The following is a 25,151-nucleotide window of genomic DNA, read 5'->3' on the forward strand; positions in this document are numbered from 1 at the left end:
CCAGGTAGGAGGTTTTATATTAATCCAAACATATCTATTGAGAGAAATATTTCTGAAATCTTCCACTATTGTAGTTTGAGATGCATATTATAGCAAATTATTCAGAATACAAACAAATGTAGACATGATTTATATTTTTCCCAAGAGCTCCAAACCAACCAGGTATTGCATTTAATATACTCAACTTTGTCCAACCAGATACTCTAAATTGTTTTTAATGGGTCACACAAATAGCCAAGGAACAGTTAGAGAAATGAAAGCTACGTAGCTGGCCTTCACATTCGTATCTGGATAACTCTCACAGTATGTCCAAAATGAAACAAACACTAAACAGATACTAGGTTAACTCTTGCACTTTATTTGGCAATCTTGATGCATGGAAATCACTGCGTAATCACTCACATAAAGTTCTTTTTTGATATTCAGACAAAAAACCATAGTTCAGAGAAACCCCATTCTAAGTTCAGAATTTAGTGAAACAGAACATGACACAACCAAAACATTTCTTAACAAGTATATTGGCTGTAGGTAAGTTAATACATTCAAGAAGAAAACAGGATAATTGTAATTCATGAATTATTGAAGTTATAGCAGCATGGAAAGAGGAAAACTCACTGGGACACATCTGAGAACAATTCAAAATCCTTGGTAGGGTCAGAAATGAGAAAGTTCTTTAGGTACTGCAGATCCTGGTTATACCCAGAATTCTCCAGAACTTAGGACTGAAAATATTGCAACTGACTCCCGAGACAGGAAGTAAAGTATCAGAATGGACATGTTTGGATGCTTATCTTGTCTTCAGTTTGGACCATTCTTTTACAGAAATATTTGGAACAAATCACTAAGAGTACTAAAGGGAAGCGTACTAACACCTCTCACCATTTCAAATGCAGGCCCATGCTCTGCAAACCAAGCAGATTATAGTGAAATGTATGTGATTAATTGTGAGGTAGGGATGATACAAGGGGACTTTGCAAGCTGTGTTCTGTGGTGATATGATCTATGGTGCCCCTTTCTGCAAGTATGTATATGTATATGTACCTAAGATGTGGCTAGTGAAGAGCCAATAAAATGATGGCTCTTGGCATCCCCATAGAGTATGCAAAAGCCCCTGAGTTGTGAAGGGAACATCCTCCCAATCTCTTTGAAACCTTCATAGCTGAGCTCCAGATGAAACTGCTAGAGGGTGTATTCAATTATAGGGTTTTACTTTGATGTAAAAGATCCTGAAAACTAACATTAGAAGGCTTATGTGGTTTTTAATGTATCAATAGTCATCATAATTAAGAATTAATGCCTATAACGTGCATTAAACATGAACAGCACTAAGTGCTAAATAATTCTTAATTAGTTATTATAATTACTATTAAGAATCCAATTCCACTACTCTAAAATAAGTGGAGTGGACCTTGTAACCATTTATCAGATAGAAGAGTCTTTCTCCTTGAACTGGGATTATAATCATAATTGACAAAGCTAGCAACAGCAGGTCTGGTTTTATTGCTGGTTTTAACATGAAGGACCTGGGCAACAACAAATATCAAAACTCCCCAAGAAATAGGCAACTAAAGCCACACAAAGATATTGCACAGGAAAGTCTGCAGTAGTTTCTAGAGGAAAACAACATATCTTCAGTTTTTCCCTAAAAAAATGATTAATTTTTCTTTATAATTATCCATTAACATAATCATTACACTTTTCTCCAGCAGCATCAACATTGTGGATCTGCTTATCTTACACAGATACTATGTTGGTATAACTGCTCAAAAGAGGTAAGTTTACAGCAAGGTAACTTATGAGATGGAGAGTCAGACTGTTACACAGCAATGAAATTGCTCTTTTGGGTGAATCACATTCATAGATAGATGTGCTGAAAACATCCAATCACAGTCAACAAAAGAGATCATCTGGCAATATTTTACATTATATTTGAAAACATATAGCTGGTTGCAGGTGCAGCCGGGCCCAGGGGCTGTGGGCACGGAGGTAATCCAAACCAGTGAGTGATGGCAGCGCATGGGCACAGGGCCTGGCAAGGTTGTGGGCCCGTGTCTCGCCTTCTCCCCCCTCCCCACTTTTGCTCGGGCCCCAGCCTATGTCTCTGCCCTGAAGCAGGAGGGCGCCGGGCACTCCGTGCTGGCCGGCTGGCTTCTCCCGGGGTGGGTGTGGGGCTCAGGCGCACGGTCCTTGTCTTCCTGCAGACTTTAACGACATGCTGAATAAAGTGTAGGATGCCGTGGAGGAAGTGGACTTCCTGGCCATTGACGGGGAGTTCTCAGGTAGCAGTGGCATGGCCCGGGGCTGCGGGCACCTGCCCCTGCTGCATGGCCTTCCCTGGCTGCAGGGGTCTTGGGGGAGAGAAAGAAAGCACTGGGTGCCTCAGAGCAGGAGACGTAGATGGGTCAGAAAATGCCCAAACATGGCCAGCAATCACTTGGCAGCGCAGCCCTCTTCCCACTCATCCCCTTGCCCCCTGGTTTCAGCAACACGAGGGCTCGCTGGTGCTGTGATGCCAATCTCGCACGTTGCTATGTCGGTCTTGCATACGTTGCAGATGTAGGGCAGAGCATGGCCTTCCCAGATGTGCTCTGAACACACAGCTTCACTGTCTGTTGGGAGTTCACTGAGCTTTGAATGACAGCAGTTAACCAGCATCTATGTTTTCAAGATGGGTGTTCATCGCTGATGGAAAGGTGCTTTTAACAGAACAGGAACTTTCTGCTGCAATATGATGTTCTGCACCTTAAGTAGAGGCAACTCACTTAACCCAGCTTTCAGTGCTTTTCTCACTTACTCTCTTTAAGGGGGGTCAGTAAAATAAAACTATTCCCTAAATTTTTAGGCATCAGTGATGGGCCATCTGCTAGTGCATTAAGCAATGGCTTCGACACACCAGAAGAAAGATACCAGAAACTTAAAAAGGTAACTTTTCAACGTAACCCCTGAAACATTTTGCCTGTCTTTGTAGGTGGTACAGTGTAACTGAGATTATCCCCATTTATTTCAGGCACGTATCAGTGTGTGATGTCAGGCTCTGTATGGAGACCAGAAGGTTTTTGCTTGCCTTTTTAATATGGCTCAAAGAGAACAATTTGAACTTCATGAATAAAATGTGGTTACTGTCTAATTTTGCTTGTAGAATCCAGTATTAGCCTGATTATACAATACAGAAAATTCTACACGTATTGGGTCAAAATATTTATTGACAAAAGCAATGCTGTGGGCACACACTTGTTCCCCCTGAGCGAGATCAGAACTGAACAGAGCTGTGTTTTCCTCAGGGAGCCCCTGGGATGAAAGGAGCTGTCACTTGTCCAGCTACTACTGAAATGCATGCCCAGCAGGGCTGTGTACCCAGGAAATGTGGTATTAACTCCCCCCGAGCCCTCTGGCTTGTAACTTCGATGTATCCTGCTTTAGATGTATACACTTTAAAACAATAGATGAGTTTCAGTAGCCTAGTGCTATGATTATTATGAAGTTCCAACACTGCTTATTTTTTAAAGAGCTTTCCGCCACTGCTTTAGCAATTTTCAAGTGCTTGATGGCACGATCGTAAAACATCTGTGCTCAGTCCATGCTAGTGCTTCTGCCTGCGTGCACTAATGCTACCTGTATGAAGTACCAACAGGATGTAGTTGAGGAACTTCATCATTTATGTTAATACAGCATCTGATCCTGTGCTCAAAGGAAAAAAAAGCCACCAAACAGAAGCCCCAGCTCTGTCATATGAAATGGGGGTTTTACAAGGGTTCATGACCCTCGTCACAGATGATTCCACATTAAGGGGCCAAGTTAATACACCAGAAGGCAGGGAGCAGTTACAGGCCAACCTGGACAGGTTAGATCAATGGGCAGAATGTAATAGGAATGTAATTCAACAAAGATAAATGTAAGGTACTCCACCTAGGAAGGAGGAATCCCCAGCACACCTACAGGTTGGGGGATGTCCTCCTCAGCAGCTCAGAGGATGAGAGAGATCTTGGAGTCATAGTTAACTCCAAGATGAACATGAGCCGGCAGTGAACTGAGGCCATCAACAAAGCCAATTGCACCTTGTCGTGTATTAGCAAATGCATGACCAACAGATCAAGGGAGGTGATGCTCCCCCTGTATGCAGCACTAGTCAGGCCGCAGCTGGAGTACTGTATCCAGTTTTGGGCACCGCACTTCAAGAAGGACGCGGAGGATCTGGAAAGGGTTCAGAGGAGGGCCACCCGCATGATTAGTGGTCCCTGTGAAAGACCCTACAAGGAGAGGTTGAGAGATCAGGATCTCTTCAGCTTATACAAAAGACGGCTGAGTGGAGACCTTGTGGCCACCTATAAATTTATCAGGGGAGGACAGGAGGGAATTGGGGATGCACTGTTTTCCAGAGCGCCCCAGGGAGTAACTAGGAATAATGGGTGCAAACCAGTGGAGAATAGATTTAGGTTAGACATTAGGAAGAAATGTTTTACAATAAGGGTGGCAAGAGTCTGGAATGGGCTTCCACGAGAGGCGGTGCTGTCACTTAACTTGGAAGTCTTCAGGAGGAGGCTTGACAATCACCTGGCTGGGGTCATCTGACCTCAGTCCTCTTCTTGCTAGGGGCAGGGGGTCAGACACGATGATCCATTGGGTTCCTTCCGACTCTATAATCTATGAATCTATATGAGTTCCAACCTGAGTGAGTCTTTCCAAAAGCAAGCGTCTAAGAACAGGCTTTTCACAAATAAACATCCCAAATTTACAACTTCCACAGTATTGAACATAGGCCATGAAGGGAACTCACTCAAAGAATGTACAAGCTTATTAGGGGGTCATCTCCAGGATGACTTAAGACTCCAGGTTATTGTTTTAATATAAAACTATATACTTTATTAAGAGAGTGCTTATTATCACTAGAGTATCTAGGTACCTAGATAATTCAAGGAAAACAATTACAAAATACTAAAAAGAGCTATAACCTGCTTAAAAACTCTAAAAATCAGAAAACATAAACACCAAAACCCAGAAACCTATTGTTTTAGTTTTAAAAAATCCTTGGTTTATTAAAAACCAAGGAATTAAGTGGGCATTGGTTGGAGTATTCAGAAGCACCTAAATGACTTAGAAGGTTAACTGTCATTTCCAAAAAGGAATCCCTTCTACTGAGGCACCTAACTTTGGCATTAGGTGCTTAAATGGCTTCAAGGCCTTTCAGTGAGATATAGGCTTCTAAGTCACTTTTGCAAATAAGCTGTAGTTGCTTTTAAAATGTTACTCACTGTAAAGGGCCAACAGGCCCAAGGTAGCATTATTTTTCCTACTCTGTACCCGTCTCCAGAGTCCATATCATGCATGGGTGGAGTTTCTGTTTTCAGAGTAATGTTTCATGGATGTTCTTAAAAAAAATTAAAAAGCAGCAATAACAATTCAGAAATTGTGAGAAGTCCCATAGCAAATCTGTCAGTTTTCAAATGATGAAGGAAGGACAGTTCACGAGAAATTTTGGAAATTGTAGTGTCATTTAAAAGGGTACTGGAGAGGTTCTTATAAACATCAGTAGGGACTAAGATGAAAAAAAAAATGATTGTCTAAGTTCTCAATGCTAATGTCAGGTCTTGTGCCATCTCTCCCCCTCTCCCCTGATATACACTTCACAGGTATCCTGGAAACTGGCTTCTGTTTCCATTAGTGGTCACTACCCTTATTTCTTATTGTCTCCTAGAATCTCTTCAGCTGACATTAATTTCACCCATACCCACCCTCCTTGAACCCTTAAAAATGAATTCAGGAACTGGGGGGTTAATGGCATTAACACCACAAATGCTTCACTGTTAAAAATATCCAGCATTTTCCAAACTAAAAGAGCATGCTGGGAGCTTTTTTTCTATCTCCACAGACAACAATCAGATGTTAGACAAGTCCGTTTTTGGTTTCACCATTGTCCTTGGTAGGAGAGAAGTTAGAGTCTTGTTCTGCACTTGATTTCCTTTCTGCTGAATACTGGTCCATTTCCTGATCTTCTAAAGTCACCATATTCCTTTTGGCAAATTCCTGGCTGATTTCATGAAGAGTCTTATTTTTTGTTTCAGGTAGGACAAAAAACAGATAAGTAGCTCCAGCAAGGCAGATGCCAGCAAACACCAGGAAACAGTATGTATGCAAGCCACCCTGTGAACAGAAAAGAAAGGACATCAGTCTTAAAGGGGCAAATATCATAAGAACAACAAAAAAAAAAAATGTCTAGGAATCATTTGGCAAAAAAGCAAGCGCATGGAACTGAATTTTTATTGGGAGACTTGAAGCGATTTCTGACAGCATACAGTAATAATACAGTAATACAGCATACAGTAATAATAGCAAGTCAGAGCACAAGCCATTAGCTCTTAGAAGTTGCATAAAAAGTACTGGTAATGACTCATTTTTAAACTAGTTTAGAAAGAGAAGATAGAAGGAAGTTCCCCCTACATGCATTCAATGGGCCTTCACATCTGGGTTGGCCTTAAAGCAAGGAAATCACAAAGATGGACGCAAGATTCTGTTAGGGCAATCCAAAGCAAGTGGGGAAGGAAGAAAGATGCAACCATAGCTCCATTCCCTCACTCACACAATTGAAATATGGCTTGGCATTGGTCAGCACCTCTGAACACCAAGCTAGTTCTAATTTATGTGCCTAAACTAGGGATTTGAACCTCTGGGTTGGAAAACGTTGGTTTACATTACTAGTAGCCAGAGGTAACTCAAGCAGGGTGCGGGACCTGGGGTAAATCAGCCCATGAGGGGCCCTGCCCCCACTCTGATCCCAGACCCAAAGAAGCTGCCACTACCATTGGCAGCAGCAGTGGTGGGGGGAGTGCGGTAGCAAGCAGTTGGACGTGGAGCCGCTGCTGCTTCACCCAGCTCTGCGGGCCCCCCCAAAGCACGGGGCCTGGGGTGGTTGCTCCGATTCCCCTCCCCCGTTACCTTTCAGCTCCGTGTTCTTGGGGAATCCTGGCACAGGACGCAGCCTGTCTGACTCACCAAGAATTCCCCCCCAAACAAAACTGATTAAGATGCAGTGGGAGATGCACCTAAAACCCACCAGATAAGGGTGACAAGAGTGAAACAACTGCCCTAAATTTCATTTGCATCCAAGATGGAACCAGATAACCATTCATTTACATGAGAGATGGATAACAGAATGCTCGAAGCAGAGACCACAGTGAATTCTGGGATAAGAGAAGCAGGGGAGCACTGCATGATAGGGAATCCGTGCTCCAAATGCTAATCAACCCGCATTTACACACACCCAGCTCAGCATTTATCAGACCAATTCTAATCTGGATTTACAAAGGATTTAAGTCTGTTAAAAGATATAATAAGATCTGGAAAAGTCATGCTAAGCTGAGGCTTGTTCACAGCAAGTAAAAATCTAAAACCCTGATGCTGCAAGCTATCTATTGTTTCTGAAGAAACAATGAGATATCCCAATCAGTATATCTGCTATCCATAGGCATTTCAAACTGGCTCCCAAGTGTCTGGTTACTCCTTAACCGTATGTTTTTCATGATTATCAATCAGTTTCTTGAGATGTTCCAAACCAGATAACCCCTTGTCAGTAGAAAAGACAATTATTTACACTATTAAGAATGCTTTGAAGCAGCTGAACTGAGGGTATACAAATCTTTTAAAAATGTGTGTGTGCTTCAAGAGGAGAAATCTCTTTGATACCATCCACTGTTATTCTCGAGAAGCTGGAAGAAACAGATCACCTCCCTTCAAGGACTGTGCTAAGAACTTTACCTGTCAGCATTGAAACCCAAGTGCCTTGGACTGGTGAGATCCCAGCTCTTGTTCTCTTTTCTCTCTTCTCTCTAGGCATAGATTTCTGAACCTGAACTGTATTAGTTAAGCTTGAGCTAAGTTTCCCCAAATACTTAGTGAAACCAGGGTAGTATTGTAATTGTTTGTGTTTGTTTTTCCTTTGCATGTCTATTACTACTAGTACCATTATATATATTTCATATTCTTAGCGATAAATAACTTTTATAGTCAAACTGGTAGTAACTGGGTATATTTTTCCTTCTCTTCTTCTCCTTCCCCACTTGCTCTGCAGCAATGCTTCTTTTATCTAAGCTAAAGATCCCTGTGAAGCCCCAAAATAGTGTGGGGTCTGTTCATCAAACAGCTAAAGATTGGGCATGCTGAATTTGAAACACATCACCTTGTACAGGCTGATTGATCCAGTTTGACTCAGACGTGCCTTAATGAACTGAATGCTGGCCCATGAGGGTGTCAGCTGGACACCCAGTCAGATTCAGAAGTATTCTGTTTACCTGTGTGCTTGTGTCTGACTGCAGTTTATTGTTGCTCTGATGAACTGATTCTTGGCAAAAGAGGGTGTCAGCCTGTCCATGCTGATCAACCCAGCCAGGTCAGGCGTGTCACGTTAACGTGTGTGCGTTTGTGTGCGTATGACTGATTTGGTGGCTGGAGGAACCCAGCCCCAGTGAAACGGAGTCCTGCAAGATAGCTCCATTGGGGGTGAGGGGGTTGCAGAAGGCAGAGATACAGCTCCGTATAGAAACATGAGTAACACAAGCAGCACATTGATAGAATTACAAAGACCCTAAAAACGTATCCCTAATAAATGAGCACACCCCAAAGTGATGGGCAAATCTGGTAACACCCCCTAGGGACTGCCCTTGCTAGTAGCACCCAGTTCTATGTAAGTAATACAACAGTACAAATTTGTCATAGCCAGGTGTGAGCTGCATTATAATAAGTAATCACAGATTCTGAAACTGAGGGACTCAGTTTTTAAGGGATATACAGTAAATACTTCTAAAAAAGATACCTTTTCAGGTAAATACATAGAACTTACTGCAAATGGGCACAAGCTATTCTACTGTTCTCTGTCCATTTTGTCCAATGGGCATTAAATAAAAAATACAAATATTACTGTGGGTGGGAATCCAAGCCAGAACCCAGGATTCCCTCCCTTCCATCTCACTGAACCATTTTTTATACTGGTTGATTTTCCTTATGGCCCTACATATTTTCCTCTCTTAGCTGTGCAGTGGATCAGCTTCAACAGGAGTTGAGGGTGTTCTTAAAAAAACTTACATGGCTCCTGGCTTGCTTGTTAAGGAACTCCTTTGGAAACTGGGGGAGGTGGGTATGCTCCCCCTCTGGGTATGTGGAGCTGAGAACCCAGATTTCACATTCTTTGGCCAAGTGCCCTTACCACCATGCTACTGGGCTAAAGGTGGGATGGCCCTCCCTGCTATTGTCATCATTTCTGAGTGACCCCCTTCCTGGCAGAGAGTAGAATCCAATGTCTGTATAAATGCTACTTGCCCATCTAAAGCTGGACTTGGAGTTGGCCCTGTGTATTTCTTTACCAGTAACTACTCTAGTAAGCCTTTCTATGCAAGTGGTTGCTAGGTAAAGTTCTATGTTAGTGACTTGGACACGTTAGTCTCAGTAACGTTTTTTTTCAAAATATTCTATAGCATTTCAGTCACAGTACTGGAAACTGCATATTCTTTAAATTGCAAATGCAAATTGTGATGCACTGAAGTTAAAGGCAAAAACTCTCATTGGCTTCTACAGGGCCAAGTTTTCAACACAAGTAAACATCTCCTTCTTCCCTGTATTTATAAAACAGTATTCACTTAAGCCATCTGTATAGAGCCCAAATTTTTGACTTACTATTATTAGTAGGGCAAAATTAAATAAAAAGCCTTTTCTGGAACTACAAAATACGGAAGTCTTTCCATGATGCCTTGTATGAGTTCATAAGTAGAGAATACAAGGAAAAAATGAACATTTCCAACACAGAGGTTACTGTAGGGCAAGTCATACAGAAGTCATAAAGTGAAAGGCTCAAAAGAGTACATCGTTTAAACACAAATAGTTGAAAAACAGTTGAAGAAACTCCATCAAGGAAACCAGTTCTGAGAAACCCTCTTCCCCATGTCCCTCAGGCATCTTTGTGTCTTCCTCAAAGCTGGCTTTCTTCCTAGTCCCCTTCCAAACCTGATGCATAAAACCTCTGTTGTCTCTCATTTAGTTTCTTTCTAAATTTTTGTTCTGCATAATCCTAAGAGAAATGAACTAATTAAAGTGTTATGTTTACACACCAAAACAAAGAGTCATTATGTAACCTTGATTTCCCTCAAACTTATATTTTCATTCTGATTTGTATTCCCATGTCTACACTGTAGACTGTTTATGCCCTTGTTCTTGTTTTGCAGAGTGTTGATGTGCGTTTGTCTGTACAATGCCTAGCAGTATTACATATGTCCCATTCTGTTATCCAATCTTGCATCAGCTACATATTCATGTACTTACTGGTGAAGACAAAAAAGAAATTCCCTCACTCTCATTGTTCTAATATTGCAGCTGAATTACTAATTTATTAAGCCACAATGTTACCATGGATAATCTATCATCAAGCTTAAAAACAGGCAAAAGCAAATAGATTTAATAGATATGGAAATAACTTCTTGGTGTGTTCATAAATTCTCCTGTCAGCTTAACAACCAGAATTTGTACCAGAGCTTTCTACATTTGAAGTAGTTTAATAAGGTTTCAGTTTTGTGTTTACACACTTGTCACCTTATTCCTTTAAATCCCTCATTAAATAATATCTCTGCCTACAAATTAATGCTGACTTACATGGCAACTAACTGCTTATGTCTATTTTAGAGAAATGTGCCACTTGATATTTTGTCTTTACTCTCTCATGTATTTATTCATTTCCTGTTGTGTATTGTCTAACTCAGTGGTTCTCAACCTTTTTGCATTTGAGGCACCCCTCAGAAAATGCTAGCTCTTAGCTTTCACTTCTTTTTTTGACTACAGAAAAATAATGGAGTAATTCTTCTGTTGCAAAGAACTCAGAAAGAGCACACAGCAGGTCAGAGGGTTCTTCATGCTACAGGTTGCTATTTGGTATCTCTGGGTTTATTTTGTGAATCATGTTTGCACATCCAGCTGTGCAAATACTGAATGGATCTTAAGGCACTCCAGGGTGCCATGGTACCCTGAGTGAGAATCACTGGTCTAAGTAGTGATCTCTCAGGGGAAGATGCTTGCTTTGTGTTACTGGTCTGCAGAAATCCTAATATAAGGGGGATCCTGGAGTGGGAAAACTTGTGCAACAACAAAGTGCACTTTCCTCACAGTCCCTTTTTTATTTGTAGTATTTCTTTGAAACTAGCGGATCATTTATGAAATATGGAGGATATCACAGTAAGGAGGTATTACATCTGGGCACTGAAAATGCCTTGCAACATCTTGGTACTCAAAAATGTGTTCTTGTTAAAACATCACAAACAATTATTGAAAGGTTTCTTGATACTGCCAGAAGCTATACCTAACATGAAAGAATATCACATGGAACCGTGTCCATTATACAATGTGTTACGGCTCATCTAAAGCATGAAACCATCTACATACAGTGCAGACTCACACAGAAAACAGTTGGAAGAATACGTTTCACACACAATATTGCACAATGTGAAGGGTCAAATCTTGAATACTTAGTCAGGAAAACTCTCAGTGCGGACTTCAGTATTAAGTGGCTTTAATGGTTTAATTTATTTGTATCTATGTCTGAAGCACTAGGTTCTGACTGGTGCCACAGGCAAGATACTGGACTTCATGGAACAATTAACTGATCAGGCACAGAAAGTATTATGTGCCTAAGAAGCAAAATGTAATGGGAGATCATTTGTATAAGAGCTCGACTACTAGAACAATGCGGTAATAAAACAAACTTTGAAAGAGATGCAATAGGATGATGCACCTGGGTCTTTATCCTATTTAAATTACATGTATAGTCTCTTACTTGTATAATGTCTATGTGCTGTTTATAGACATGAAACACAGGTCTAGAATGCACTTTCTGATGTCTCCCTCCCTCTTGTTCACTGGCAACTTGATGGGCATGATCCAAAATTAGGACCTCTGTGCATCTACCACTATCTAGGAGTCAAGACTGCTTGGTCTGACCTACGTGGGGACCTGCCCAAGTAAAAACTGAACATCGTCCTTTTTTGGCTTCTCTGATGTCATGGTAACTTCAGATTCACATCACCTCTCACTTTCTTAGCTTTGGACTGCTGGACCCAATTCTGAAAAATTATATTCACTTCTGGACTCTCACTGACTCACATGCATAAAGATTATGTGCAAAATAAAGGGTTTGCAGGCTTGCTGAAGGTTTAACAATGGCAGATGCTGACTCAGAAAACCCCTTTGTGTGTGTTCATTCATTTCAAATTGGAAAAGAACAATGAAATACGTTTGTGGACTTGATGTCATTATTTTAACCAACTCCAGAAGACACTGGCTTAATTGTATTCCACACTGTGTTAAAAATAGTTATTATTTTATTTCCCTCTGGAAATTTTTGACTTTTCTCTAGAAATCCATTTGGTGCTTTTTGAGTATGGGGGAGGACGGTGCAGGAAAACAAACAAAAACAGCTTCAAGTTTCTGCCTGAACAACTGCATCTTTTAGATTTTTTAGTTTTAAGGGAAAAGATAAAAACATTTCAAGGAAAGGAGATAATTTCTGCCAAAAGTTTTATTTGATCAAAAAAGAAAGAAAAAAGAGGCAACAATTTCCCATGGAAAAACTTACTTTCCAATGGAAAGTTTTGACAGTATTTTTTCAACCAGCTCCTGGAATTTTGCACCAAACAGGTTTATTTTCTTCTCAGTTTTCTGTAACTGAAAAAGAACTTTGCATGTGCAAGAAAACAAAATGTCCATTTACCATCACGAGTAGACATAACCAGCTGACTCCACTCTCAGAGCTCGACTCCCACTGATGAGAATGGGAAGGAAGGTGCTCACACACATCCCAGGATCCCATCTAAAATATGCTAAGTAGTCAACTGTGATTTGGATGCTGATTTTCAGCTGCATAATTTGCATTCATTTGAATGAAAAATCTAGGGCAGTCACACCTTTTCAAAATATAAAAGATACAAATATGTTCCATGCCAAGGTAGTGTTACGGTGTATATCATGACAGAATGTATAAGCATTTCCCTTCCCCTCTACTGAAGAAAATACTTAAAAGAAGTACTGAGTATTGGATTTTTGAAAGCAGAAAAAAGCCTTCTATAAAATCCAACAGAGTACTCATTTTTGTTTCAAGAAAATCAGTTAAAAAATAAAAGATCCGATATTAAAATTAATTATGCTGAGATTCTTATATTCCAACAAAGTGGGTTTTTTTAACTTGCTTCTTCCCACTGGTTTTTGAAAGTTGCAAGCCCACCTGTTGCAAGCCCATGACTGCTTAGTTTAACAGGTTACACTGAATAAATTCCATAATTCGTAAAACGATGGAATTAGTTGAGTTCAAACCTCTCAGCAATTATTTAATGATATGTTAATTACTTCCCTATTTGGCCCTTTTTGTAGTGGGGCTCAATTATTAAGTGGTACTATGATCATTACAAACAGGATAATATCACCACCTGGCAACAGATAGTCTGAGAAAGACACAAGAGAAGGAATGAATGGTGAATGAATTCTAGGGATGAGTTTTACAAACCTCTGATTTTAAAAGCCTAAGAAAGAAATTTGAGTGATCTTGGTTTGTAATTTTGACTTCATGCTTTTTAATAGCTTGACAAGCCTCTGGTAAGCTATTTTGCTCCTACAGAAATATGACCTAAACAACAACTAATAATATTTATTCCTTTTATTTTATTTGTACCCAATTTATAGTCTGGACATAACAACGGTTCCCTATTACTGACTGATCTCCCCACTAAGTGTAGTCAGAATTTTACAAGGCACGCAATCAAGGCCTTATGAATTCTGTAACAGATGACGCACAAAGTTTGTGGCATGGCCACCTAATTTCCACAAGACATGTGTAATGAGACATACAGCAACCTTCTCAACAGCTTCAGGCTGATTAAATGATGATTTCATTGGATGAACCAGGAAAGTGACTGACCCCACTATTGCAGAATTTCTTGTGTTATTTATTCAAACATCCAAATTGGATTAGCTTACTCTGCTCCTAAATTGTCAGTTTTCAGCGTCATAAATGTTTTTGTACCAATGATGTTAGTCTGCTTGTTAGAAGTTGCTAAAAAGAAATCACTGCATGTCACATGCTACAACCCCCTGAGACGATGCATCCGTGCACAAGTGCTTTGTGGGTTCCTTGCCCCATTACACATTAGGCACCAGTCCCAGGAAGGAACGCTAATTTTATGTAGCAAAACAGAATTGCTTCTTGAGGAAGGGGGAAAGGTAGACACTAACTGCAGTTAGATGAACACCCCATTCATTCCTCTTTCCTTAAAAACCTGCATATTTTTTCATTCTGCATTTGAAACAGATAATATCCAATGAGCTAGCAGGTCTTCAGGTAAGTAAAAAAAGAAACAGTGTTTATACTTGTAAGAGATTTCAGTTATTTTCTGAAGCAGAGACATACAGGAACAACTTTAAACATTAGATATACTTGGCAAAAGCAAAACACAAGTTAATTGAGATACCAGTACTGTGGAACAAAATGCTGTATTTTCTCACATATAACAGACCCCCAAATATAATGCACACCTTATTTTTGCATGGCATTATGGAGAATTCCTGCCCCTCCCCCCTGAGTTATGGCTGCAGAGACCAGGGACAAAGTCTAAACTTCAGCTGACTCACCCTCCCTTTCCTGCTTAACGAAAACCCTAGCTGCTGCTGCAGACTCTTTTCCCTGGGTGTCTTTGGATCTTGAAAAGAGCTAAACGGCTATGAAACAGAAAAGAAGACCAGAAGCTCTAGCAGACAGCAAAATTCCCTTAAGAAAGTATCAGTGGGCCATCAAGAACATTACAAAGGAGAGATGATCTTTAACACCTGTGAAGTGACAGAACAATTGTCCATTAAGTCAGTGGCCCATTAATGGGCTACTGGCTCTCTCAGCTGCTTGAAGAATACCATGGCTGCTGCACTATGGAGCAGGGATCAAAGCAGGGTAGCTTCCTTGATTAATACACCCCACCCCCAATTGGGGGGGGGCAGGAAGGTGTGCGCTATATGCATGAAAATACGGTATTTGATGCCCATGTTTCTGTAGAGCATCTTCATTGTCAAAAGTACTGTGTAACATAATGGAAGAAAAGAAAATGAATATTTACATATCCAGAGAAATAATAAAAACAAAAATCAAGAAGGAATCCTACTGGGTAAATGCATCTCACTGGATAAAAAATGGGAAACCTCAAGCAGGAACAACATGGAGGTGCTTGAAGGATGCTAATGAAATTTATAATGATGTGAAAGTGCCAATTCCTAGAGAGAAGTGAAAAAGAGGCCTGGGCTGAGAAAGGAAAAAAAATACATATCAAATTCATTGTCTATTAATAGCAAGCTGTCTAAAACAAATGACTAGCAACGTTGTGTTATCAGTTGTTCTTACTGTGCTAAAATCCATTTGGTTTGTATAAAACAGACAAGGCACTGTGCAAATCGAGACATAAAAAGACAATCAACATGTACCATATTTCTCATAAAAGCAGTGTTCTTTACCTGGTGCATTTGGAGGGAACGCCTTTTCTTGTGGTATTTCAGATACCTTTTAAAGTGTTAAAGATAAAAAGCTATAGATGGAAAAAGCAGCTGAGACAGATTATCCATGAACGACACTTTATCTGTCCTTCATGTTTGCATATATTTAAAGCTCATCTAAAAATTCCCGCAATACCGCTCCTTCTCCATTAGCCTTAATCTCTGCTTTGGTACACAGGGGCACAACTACATATGCTATTAGCACACAGCAATAAACTCTGGCACATATCATGCTAGAGTTTATTGCTCTTGGGCACTGTGCTTACACATGCGTCTGTGACCGCAGCACATTAAGCCGGTTCAGAGCAACCCTAGTTGGCTCCAGTTGCCTGGTTCACAAATTCCCAGTGCCCTTACCAGCCCTGCAGGCTTTGTGACATGGCTCCTCGGGCCAGACCCAGTCTGCTTGTCATAATTTTGACTCTCTTGCTTTAGTGGTTCTCCAACTGCATTCCATGGAACCCCGCAGTTCTGCCGTAAGTAATCAGGGAGGCTCGCAAAGAGACTGGGGGTAATGGCACAGTGGGCCAGGAGGCAGTGTCGTGCCACTGCTGGGCGGTGTTCCCGGGCTTTGCAGATAGCGCTAGGGGTTCTATGGTGGAAGAAGTGATATGAAAGGATTCTGCGACTTTAGGAAGTTTGAAAACCCATGCTTTAGAATAGACATGTGTTCACAGGATATTTGTCTGGACAACCATTACAGTGGGCATAACACACATTACTTTGATCCTATGATTGCTCCACTGAGGAACACACTTGGGCCTGATTTTCCTTTCACTGTGTAGTCAGAGATCCAAGTGAAGCCAGGAGAAATGTCGGGTAGGCAAGAAGGATCTGATTTTGAATAGTGTTAAGTAACATCCACGCATGATTAATTCAGCAGCTGGTAATACTACTGGAAATGCTTGAAAATTTTGGAATATTCGAAAATAATATTGGAAAACTGGAAATACTACTGAAAAAAGTATGTGTTATAAATGAATAATATGCTTAAACAGGATCACAGTTGGTAAAGGAACAATTTCTTTCAGCCAAATGGGAAGACTTAAATGCAGCACAGGAGACTGGGCTTAGACATTCAGGATATTATGAATGGCTTGCAAATCTGTTAGTGGAAAAAAAGATTCAGTCGGTGGGTGCATGCACACATGAGCTTTATTAGCTCCTCAGCAAAACACCAGTCTACACATGTGCCCATATTAGGGCGCAGTAAACTGATCAACTCCCCTGTAGGATAGTATTGTCCAGGACAAATTCCATCCTACAGTGGAGTAATTACATGTATTCAGTGCATGTGTAGACTGTGACTGGGGCTGGCTGGGGCATGAGGATGCTACAGTGCAGGAGCTCTGCACTGTAGCACCCTTGTGTCCCAATCAGCCAGTATTCGACAGTATGCTGAGTTGGGGGGAGCAGTCCCAGGCTGGCAGGCTGACCCCCTCCACCCCAGGCCACTGCCAGGCAGGCCTGCTCTGCCCCAGTTTAAATTGTTGTGGTCCCACACGTGAAGATGGTGCGCATGGAAAGCAGCAGACTCCGGCATGAACTGATCTATAATTTATTCAGGTGCATTAATAGCATGTATAAATGTGCCCAGTGTGTCATGATGATGGCTAAGTTAAGTTGCAGCCAGACCACGGCCCACTAAATCCTCTCATAATTTAGTCAATTGTAAGGCCATGGTTTAGAGGAACTCAAATCTTTTAGTTAATCAGCACAGGGAATCACTTCACTCAATAACACTTCACTCACTTCATTCACTCTATGAACAAAAAAACCCAATAAACTATTTTATGTTTGTTTCTATTTTACCAGCTTTCATTTTTGAGCTTTCTTTGAAAGAAATCTTGTAACACACTGTGTTTTACTTTAAAAATATCACAAGAAAATTCATTTTCAGCATCAAGGAGTGGTGGTGTGGAAATCTGAGTTGCTAGCACAATATTTGAAAACAGTTATTTGAAGCCTACATTTGAAATTGTGAGTCTGGCCCATTCATGTTTGCAAACATAACTGAGAATCAGTTTTTGTCTACATGACTGTTGGGGAATACATGGTTTTGGTGAACTTGATCTGGTAACAGGGTCCTATGGGGTGTGATGCCATCTTTCCCAGAGAAAGTAGGAAAATGAAATATCCACTAAAATTAACTCTTATTCAAATATTCCTCTGCAGCTTAGCTTTTCTGACAATGAACATCATCCATCTTTACAACATTGTACCTAAGGAAACATGAGCGGCTCTCGTATTCTTAAGTAAAGAGCTTAAACTTTTCCATTCCATTACACCACAATAATATTTTCCAAGCTAATCTATCACCGGTAACAGGCTTCTGAGATTCATGTAATTTTTCTTCTGAATAGTAGTATTCCTTTAGAAATACCCTAACTGAGAGCCAGGGAAGAAGGATTTTCAAGCTTAATGTTTGCAACCTTCTGAAAACTACAAAGAATCCAAGTGCTGTTTCTGACCCTCTGGTTTTTGTTATGTGCCTTTCCTGTATCTTGGTGCGGCTGCACCAGTGTTCAACACAGCTAGTCAAGCACGGCATTTAAAAAATTTTGCCCGAGTTTCAGGTTATGTGTTTTGTTTTGAAACGCTAATGAATATGAATGAAATTCTGCAGGAGAAATTCAGTAATCTGACTGGCTGTTGCACCGGACATTATTTTTTTTCCAGCGACACAATTAAAAAACAAAACAAAAAAACCCTCACACAGACCTTGAAGGTATTCATTCCACATTCAGTTTCTGAACAACCGCAACGACCTTAACACCATGTGGATATTAATGGCTCTGGATTCCATCAGACAATATAATTTCCTTTTAGCCAACTGTTAAGTGTCAGGAAATAGCATACATCTCAGTAACTATACTTAGGAAAGTCTTGAGAAATAGAAACTTTGATTCTGATCAGATGCAACAGCTTGATCCTGTGCTCTGACCTGCAGGGTGGTTGTGGTGCAGAGTTCCATTGACTTCAGTGGGATTATGTACATGTAAGTGTGATGCTCTGTAGAGTCCTACTGAAGACAAGGGGTTCAGCATGGATGCAAGCGATTGACTGTGTATCAGATCCTAAACCAAAATCTCCATGTCTAGTACCAAACTGATCATAGGAGTATGAATAGGGTCTAAGGCAGGGTGGGCAAAATACAGTACAGAGCAGCTGCAGGGCAGCCAGAGGTGGTGGTGATGGCGGTGGAGATGCAGGGCAGCCCAGCATGACACGGGCTCCAGGTGGCTTCAGCAAGAACTGTCTGGTAGGGGTGAGAAGGAGGATCTGCCTTCCCCTCCACATCAAGCAACAGTCTGGAACAGATGAGTCCGGAGCAGGCACAGGGTGAGCCAGGTTGGGACTGCATGTGCAAATCCCTGCTGGTATCACAGTGCTGGGGCCAGCAACAGCCGAATGGAGCCGCTGCTGCCTGGGCTGCCTAGAAAGTCAGTCCAGCCTAGGGGGCAGCAGGACATGCCATGGCTGGACAGTGCAGAGCGTGAGTGGGGCAAGCTGGGGCTGTGCACTGTTGGTGGTGATGGGGAGATGCCACAGGGTGTGTGGGCTCTGAGCTGTTGCGGGTGGGTGCTGACTGGCTTAAGGGGGTGTGCATGGGGGGGCTCCCATGCACACCCCACCATACCCTCAGACCCTCCCCCACAAACCCCACAACCACACTCTCCCCTAAACACAATTACACACTCCACAAACACTGTACCCACCCACACCCTCCCCCAAATTCTCCCACAAACCCAACTCCCCGACACACCCATGTGCCCCTGGGGGGGGAGAGCCCCACTCACTGCTATGTGCACACACCTCACCACACACATACATCCACACGACTCCAGCCATTCACCCCCTCCACCCACCCCACAAACCCTATACCCACTCACCTACATGCATACATATCCCAACACCCTCCCCCACACCCCACATACACAATCATGCGCGCGCGCTCGCACACACACACACAGAGCCCCCCCACAAACCCAACTACCCACACTCACCCATGCCCCCACAACCCTGCACACCCCCGCTGCAATATACAAGAATAAGACTTCACTTTGAGCTATTACGCAATTACCTCTATACACAATGCAAACACACACAATGTCAGGACTAAATTTAAAAAAAAATTAAAATATGTTATTGTGGGTGATTGATTTTTAGTATATAACTCGTTTTTTTCCAGTTCCAATCCAAGACCAGTTAAGCACTTAATCCAAAGACTATGTTCCCCCAAGGCTGATCGCACAGGTTGGGAGGCGGGGGATCCCCCGCAGCTGATCATGCCCATCGGGGGGTGGGGAGGGGTTGCCCGCAGCTGATCCTGATGACCGGGGGGGGGCATGGGTAGCCCCACCCCTCTGCTCCCTAGCTGGAGCAGGGATGGGGCATAGCCAGACGCTGGCCCCTTAAGATGAAGGGGCAGGAAAGGGGTTTGTTCCCCACACCCTCCCCCTTCCCACCAGCACAGACCCCAGCTGGGGTCTGCCAGGCAGGGGCACAGCAACCTGTTAGGCATTTCGCCCTGCTTGCTGCTCAAGCAGTGGAGGGCGTGGCCAGCCCTGGCAGTAGCCTCAAGAGAATAGGGGAGAGAGGAGGTTTAATTTCGCCCCCTGTCCCGTCTGACTGGCAGGACCTGAGCCAGAGTCTGGCTGGCATGGCCCCCTGAAGCAAAGGGGGCAGGGAGGGGTTTATTCCTCCTTCCCTCCCCTCTCCTTCCAGGAGACCACAGCCAGGGTCTGCCAGCTCGGGCTGCTGCCTCCACTGCTCACCTCGGGCCAGGCAGACCCCAACTGGAGTTCCCCGGGGAAGAGGGGACAGAAGGGGAAATAAACTTGCTCCCCTTTGTCTCAGGGAGCCATGCTGGCCAACAACTAGCCACACTCCTGGCTCTGGACAAGCAACTACGGAAGGGAACCTGATGGGGAGCTCAAGCCTCCAGAGTCCCCCAGCATCCCCTAATGGAGGGGCTGCACTGAGGGTGGGAGCAGGGCGGCCAGAGGTGCTGCAGCCAGCGTGGGGTGAGCGGCAGTGGCAGCAGGGCTTGGAGGGGTGGCTACCAGGGCTAAGCCAAATTTTGAGGTGGCCATAGTCCCCCAAGGTCTGCTTAGCACTGTTGCTTGCTCTGTGGAGGCTGTGGCAGCTCTGCCCTCCTCACTCCAGCCTGCAGCACAGCCCCCCAGTGGGGAGAGGCTTGTGCTCCCTGGGACTGCTGCCTTGTTAGGGTCCCTCTCTGTCTTGCTGGTCCAGTGGCAGGATGAAGGCATGGTCAGTCCGGCCAGTATGGCCCCTTGAGGCAAAGTGAGCAGAGAGGGGGTTTATTCCCCATTCCCTCCCCTCTAACCCAGGGAACCCCAGCTGGGGTCTGCTTGGCTGGGGATGAAAGGTAGAGGCAGCAGCTGGGGCTGGCAGACCCCGGCTGTGGTTACCTGGGGGAGATGGGAGGGAGGGGAGGAATAAATCCCCTCCCTGCGCTCTTTACCTTAGGGGGGCATGCTGGGTGGCCTCTGGTCACACTCCCACCCCTGAGCAGTGGGGGGCATGAGGGCAGAGGGAGGAACCTGACATGGACTGTTGTTCCCTGGCCAAGCAGACCCCGGTGCAGGTCCTGCCAGTGGGACAGGGGATGAAGGAGGGAATTAAACCCCCTATCTGTGCTTGCTTCACACTGCTGCTGGGGTTGGCCACACTCCCCACTGCTTGAGTGGCAAGGGATGGGGTGGGGAATGCCTGGCAGGGGTTGCTTCCTCATTTCCTCTCTAGACACACTCCTTCTGGAGTCTCTGAAGGCCAGGATGGGTTTAAACCCCTCCCCAATCATACTCAGTCTTCTGGGGCCTGGCTACACACCTCACTTAGCAGAGCTGCCCTGCAGCAGAGGGCTCTCTCTAGTCCCCCCTGGCTTCTAGCCTGAGCCACGGCAGGCATGTGCCTGCACTTCTGGAATCAAAAGGAATGTCTATTCACTTGCAAATAAGTTCAATCTATGCAAGTTGGACTAACTTGCAAAGACTAAATCAATTCAGGCATCAGCTTTTGGAATGCTTGTACTTAGCTGCTAGGTCAATTTTGTGAGACAGTTCCAAAGAAAATCAAAGTCTGAGTAATTCTGCATTCTTATATCTACATTTAAATGCAAACTTTTCAGAAGCCTCTTATAAAAACTAACTCGCTTCATCTTTATCATAACTAACCTGGATTTTTGTCATTACAAAGTAGAATTTTTCTTTAAGTAACATAGCGCATTTCTCAGGCAACATCAAATTTGAAACACACATGTTTCATAGACATTAGGGCTAGAAGGGACCTCGGAAGATCGAGTTCAGCCCCCTGCCCAAAGGGCAGGAAGTCAGCTGGGGTCATAGGATCTCAGCAAGATAAGCATCCAATTTGCTTTTGAAGGTGTTCAATGTAGGTGCTTGAACCACCTCCGCTGGCAGACTGTTCCAGACCTTGGGGGCTCGGACAGTAAAGAAATTCTTCCTTATGTCCAGCCTGAAACGGTCTCGCAGTAGTTTATGACTGTTTGACCTCGTCATCCCTTGGGGCGCTCTGGTGAACAAACGTTCCCCCAGAAACTGGTGGTTACCCCTGATAAACTTATAGGTGGCCATCAGATCACCCCTGAGCCTGCGCTTTTCCAGGCTAAAGAACCCCATGGCTCTCAGCCTGTCATTGTAAGGCCTGTTACCCTGACCTCTGATCATGTGCATGGCTCTTCTCTGGACTCTCTCAAACTTTTCCACATCCTTTTTGAATTGTGGGGCCCAAAACTGGACCCACTACTCCAGCTGCGGCCTCACCAAGGCTGAGTACAAGGGGAGAGTAACATCCCAGGATTTGCTTGAGAAGCATCTATGGATGCAAGCCAATGTTTTGGTCGCTTTAGTAGCTGCAGCATCTTTCTAAGGCACTAGGGATTTCTTTTTACATTATTTAAAAAATAAAGAATTTAACTCCTTCTTTAGTTTGAAGGAACTTAGTAAGTACCTTTCTAAAAGGCTGGCCCTCAGGATATAATTTATATGGACAGACTAAGAGAATATATATAATGCACATTATAAATGCTTGCGAGGATAATAGTTATGGATTACATTAAATGAGAGTTGAGGCTCAGCCCCAAAAAATTCAGCTCTGACTTCAAGAAGCACAAATTATTGTTAGGAGCACAAAAGGATTTTTGGACAGGATGTTGAAACAAGAGTATAACTCTGGGGGATTTGAGTATTCCTAAAATATCTGAATGAATTCATACTTCTATGAAAAACATTTCTCATGGCAGAACTGCATCAGTGCCAAGTGCTTTTGAAAAACTCACCTTTGGGTATCCAATTTTGGAAAGTCTTACTTTTCTTTGGGGACTGAACCCATTAAAGTCAATCAGAAGACACCCACTGATTTTATTGAGCATTATATGTCATACTCTCAGGTACGCTTCAACTGTGAGCAATCTGACTGAAATTGTAGGAAGTGGTAGCAAAAGGACTGAGAAGTATTCTGTTTACCTCTGAAGTTGATCTTGGTAATCAAAAGGACTAAACACTTTTTCTTTCCTTTTATATCAAATGTCAGATCATGTAGGTCAATATGTAAGTATCCAGATCACTCACATAAATTATAAATAATTTTGATAAATTCAACAACTACTACACAATAAAAATAGTTCTAGGTGCCAGCTGCAGATTAATATTTAAAAGATAGTATAAAGTTTTATATCAGGACATTTATCAATTGTGGAAAGACAGAAAAAGAAGTTAAAAAAATAAAACACACCCACATCTTCAAAATCACATTTATCAGAAATAACTTGCACAATTACCATATTTCATGGTGTACAAGTTGACACAGTATACAAGTCAACCTCATTTTTCTGATCCAAAAATTTGAGTTGACTTATACACTGGATCTATGAAAATCCTATCTTTTTGGATCAGAAATATTGGGTCAACTTATACTGGCCCCTGCATGCCTTCACTGTGAGCCAGGCACTGGTGGGGGCAGGGATGGGCATGTGCCGCAGCACTACTTCCAACGGGTGGAGCCAGGCTCAGTGCTTGGCTGGCATGCCCCAGGAAGCACTGCTGGGGCTGGGTTTGGCGTTCAGCTGGCATGGCCCCATGTCCTGTAAGTGGTGCTGCCTGGGCCATGCCAGCCGAGACCAGCACTGCTTGCAGCGACTGGGGCTGGGGCTAGACTTGGCACCTGGCTGAGTGGCATCTCCATGGTGACAGCAAGGCCCGTAGGCTGCAAGCTCCTGCAAACCCCAGTCTGTGGGGCTTGCTGTCACTATGGAGATGCTGCTCAAGTGAGTGGTGCTAGGCTTGGCGTTTACCTGCTGCGGCCCATGCAGTACCCAGCAGTCTAACGCTGAGCCCGGCCCCATCCCCTGTGAATGGTGCTGCCAAGCCTGGCGCCACTTGCTGGGGATGGCGCCAAGCTCTGAGCTCAGCTGGTGTGGTCCAGGCAGCACTGCTCCATGGTGACAGCAAGGCCCACAGGCTGTGTTCGGGCTAGACCCAGGCCCCATGGCCTCTAGCAACAGGGACACTGTTGGGAAGTGAAGAAAATCAGGTAGGTTCAGGGCTGGGCTGGGGGTCAAAAGTATTGATACAGTGTATAAGTCACAGTAAATTTAAAAGGTCCGACTTATACACTGTGAAATACAGTAGTCTCAACATTTTAAAAATAATTCTTCTTTGGACAGTAACTAGACATGAAAAAAATCACTTAACTAGAAGCTTTTTTTCCTGGCCAGCTAGAAATTTTGCATGTGTGCATGCTTAAGAGGACTCTGGAGTTACTATTTTGGCCTCAGAAGTGTGAACCTTGCTCTCATCATGTCACAGAGAGAGATGGCTGAGCCTAGTTCCTGCCTTGGATGCATCAACTACCTTTTAGATAGTAAGGTAAATAAGCACTTCATGTACAGGGAGAGCTGCAGGGCTAAAAATGGCTGCACAGGAGATCCTGGTCCAGAGAAAGGAACCTGGTAGGTGGAGGTTTACTACATAACCTGGGTATAAGGACCAATTGAAGCCCTGTGAAACAGTAGCTTCAGCACAGGCCAGCCAGCAGGACCTGGTATACCTGCTTTGATTGACAGGTTGTGTTTATCTCTGGACAGTGAACAAATATCCCACAGAACAATGACTGAAATATTGATATCAGTGATAAACTAAGCTAGTGAACTGATATGGCTGTTTCCATTAAACAAAAAAAAAGGCAGAGTTTGTGAAGACATTACTGTATAGGTCAGAAGGAGAAGCCCTGCAGTAAATACAGAGCAATCAAGGAGGACTAAAGGATTAATTCAAAATCCTAAGTGAAGTCAAGGGAAACCTTGGTATTGACTTTAATGGCTACTGAGTCAAGCCTGACATTCATTCCCTTTGGGACATAAAATGATAACTATTAATTCAGATTCCATACATATAATAATACATCATGAGTACCTGAATGAAAGGGAAAAGTAGTCCAACTGTGAAGTTAGAAAGCCAGTTGACTGTTCCAGCTATCATAAATGCAGCTGGCCTTTGAGACTGCTCGAAAAACTCTCCAGTTAGGACAAATGGAATCCCACCTGAAATACAACA

General features: G+C 43.1%; 1 protein-coding gene across 4 annotated transcripts in view; it reads right to left on the bottom strand.

Annotated features, from left to right (window-relative positions):
* Positions 1 to 370: 370 nt before the first annotated feature.
* Positions 371 to 25,151, bottom strand: part of SLC2A9 (solute carrier family 2 member 9) — a 220,531-nt gene continuing 195,750 nt past the window's right edge. For all 4 annotated transcript variants that reach the window (XM_090035590.1, XM_090035591.1, XM_090035592.1 and 1 more), the window contains 2 exons: positions 25,011 to 25,138; positions 371 to 6,138 (listed from right to left, as the gene is read on the bottom strand). In XM_090035590.1, coding sequence (XP_089891716.1) covers positions 5,881 to 6,138; positions 25,011 to 25,138 — 386 coding nt within the window. In that variant the 3' untranslated portion in view covers positions 371 to 5,880. The remainder of the gene's footprint in view (positions 6,139 to 25,010; positions 25,139 to 25,151) is intronic.

The sequence above is a fragment of the Crocodylus siamensis genome, chromosome 2 (assembly GCF_052110815.1).
Source record: "Crocodylus siamensis isolate JL-2025a chromosome 2, ASM5211081v1, whole genome shotgun sequence".
Classification (NCBI taxonomy): Eukaryota; Metazoa; Chordata; order Crocodylia; family Crocodylidae; genus Crocodylus; species Crocodylus siamensis.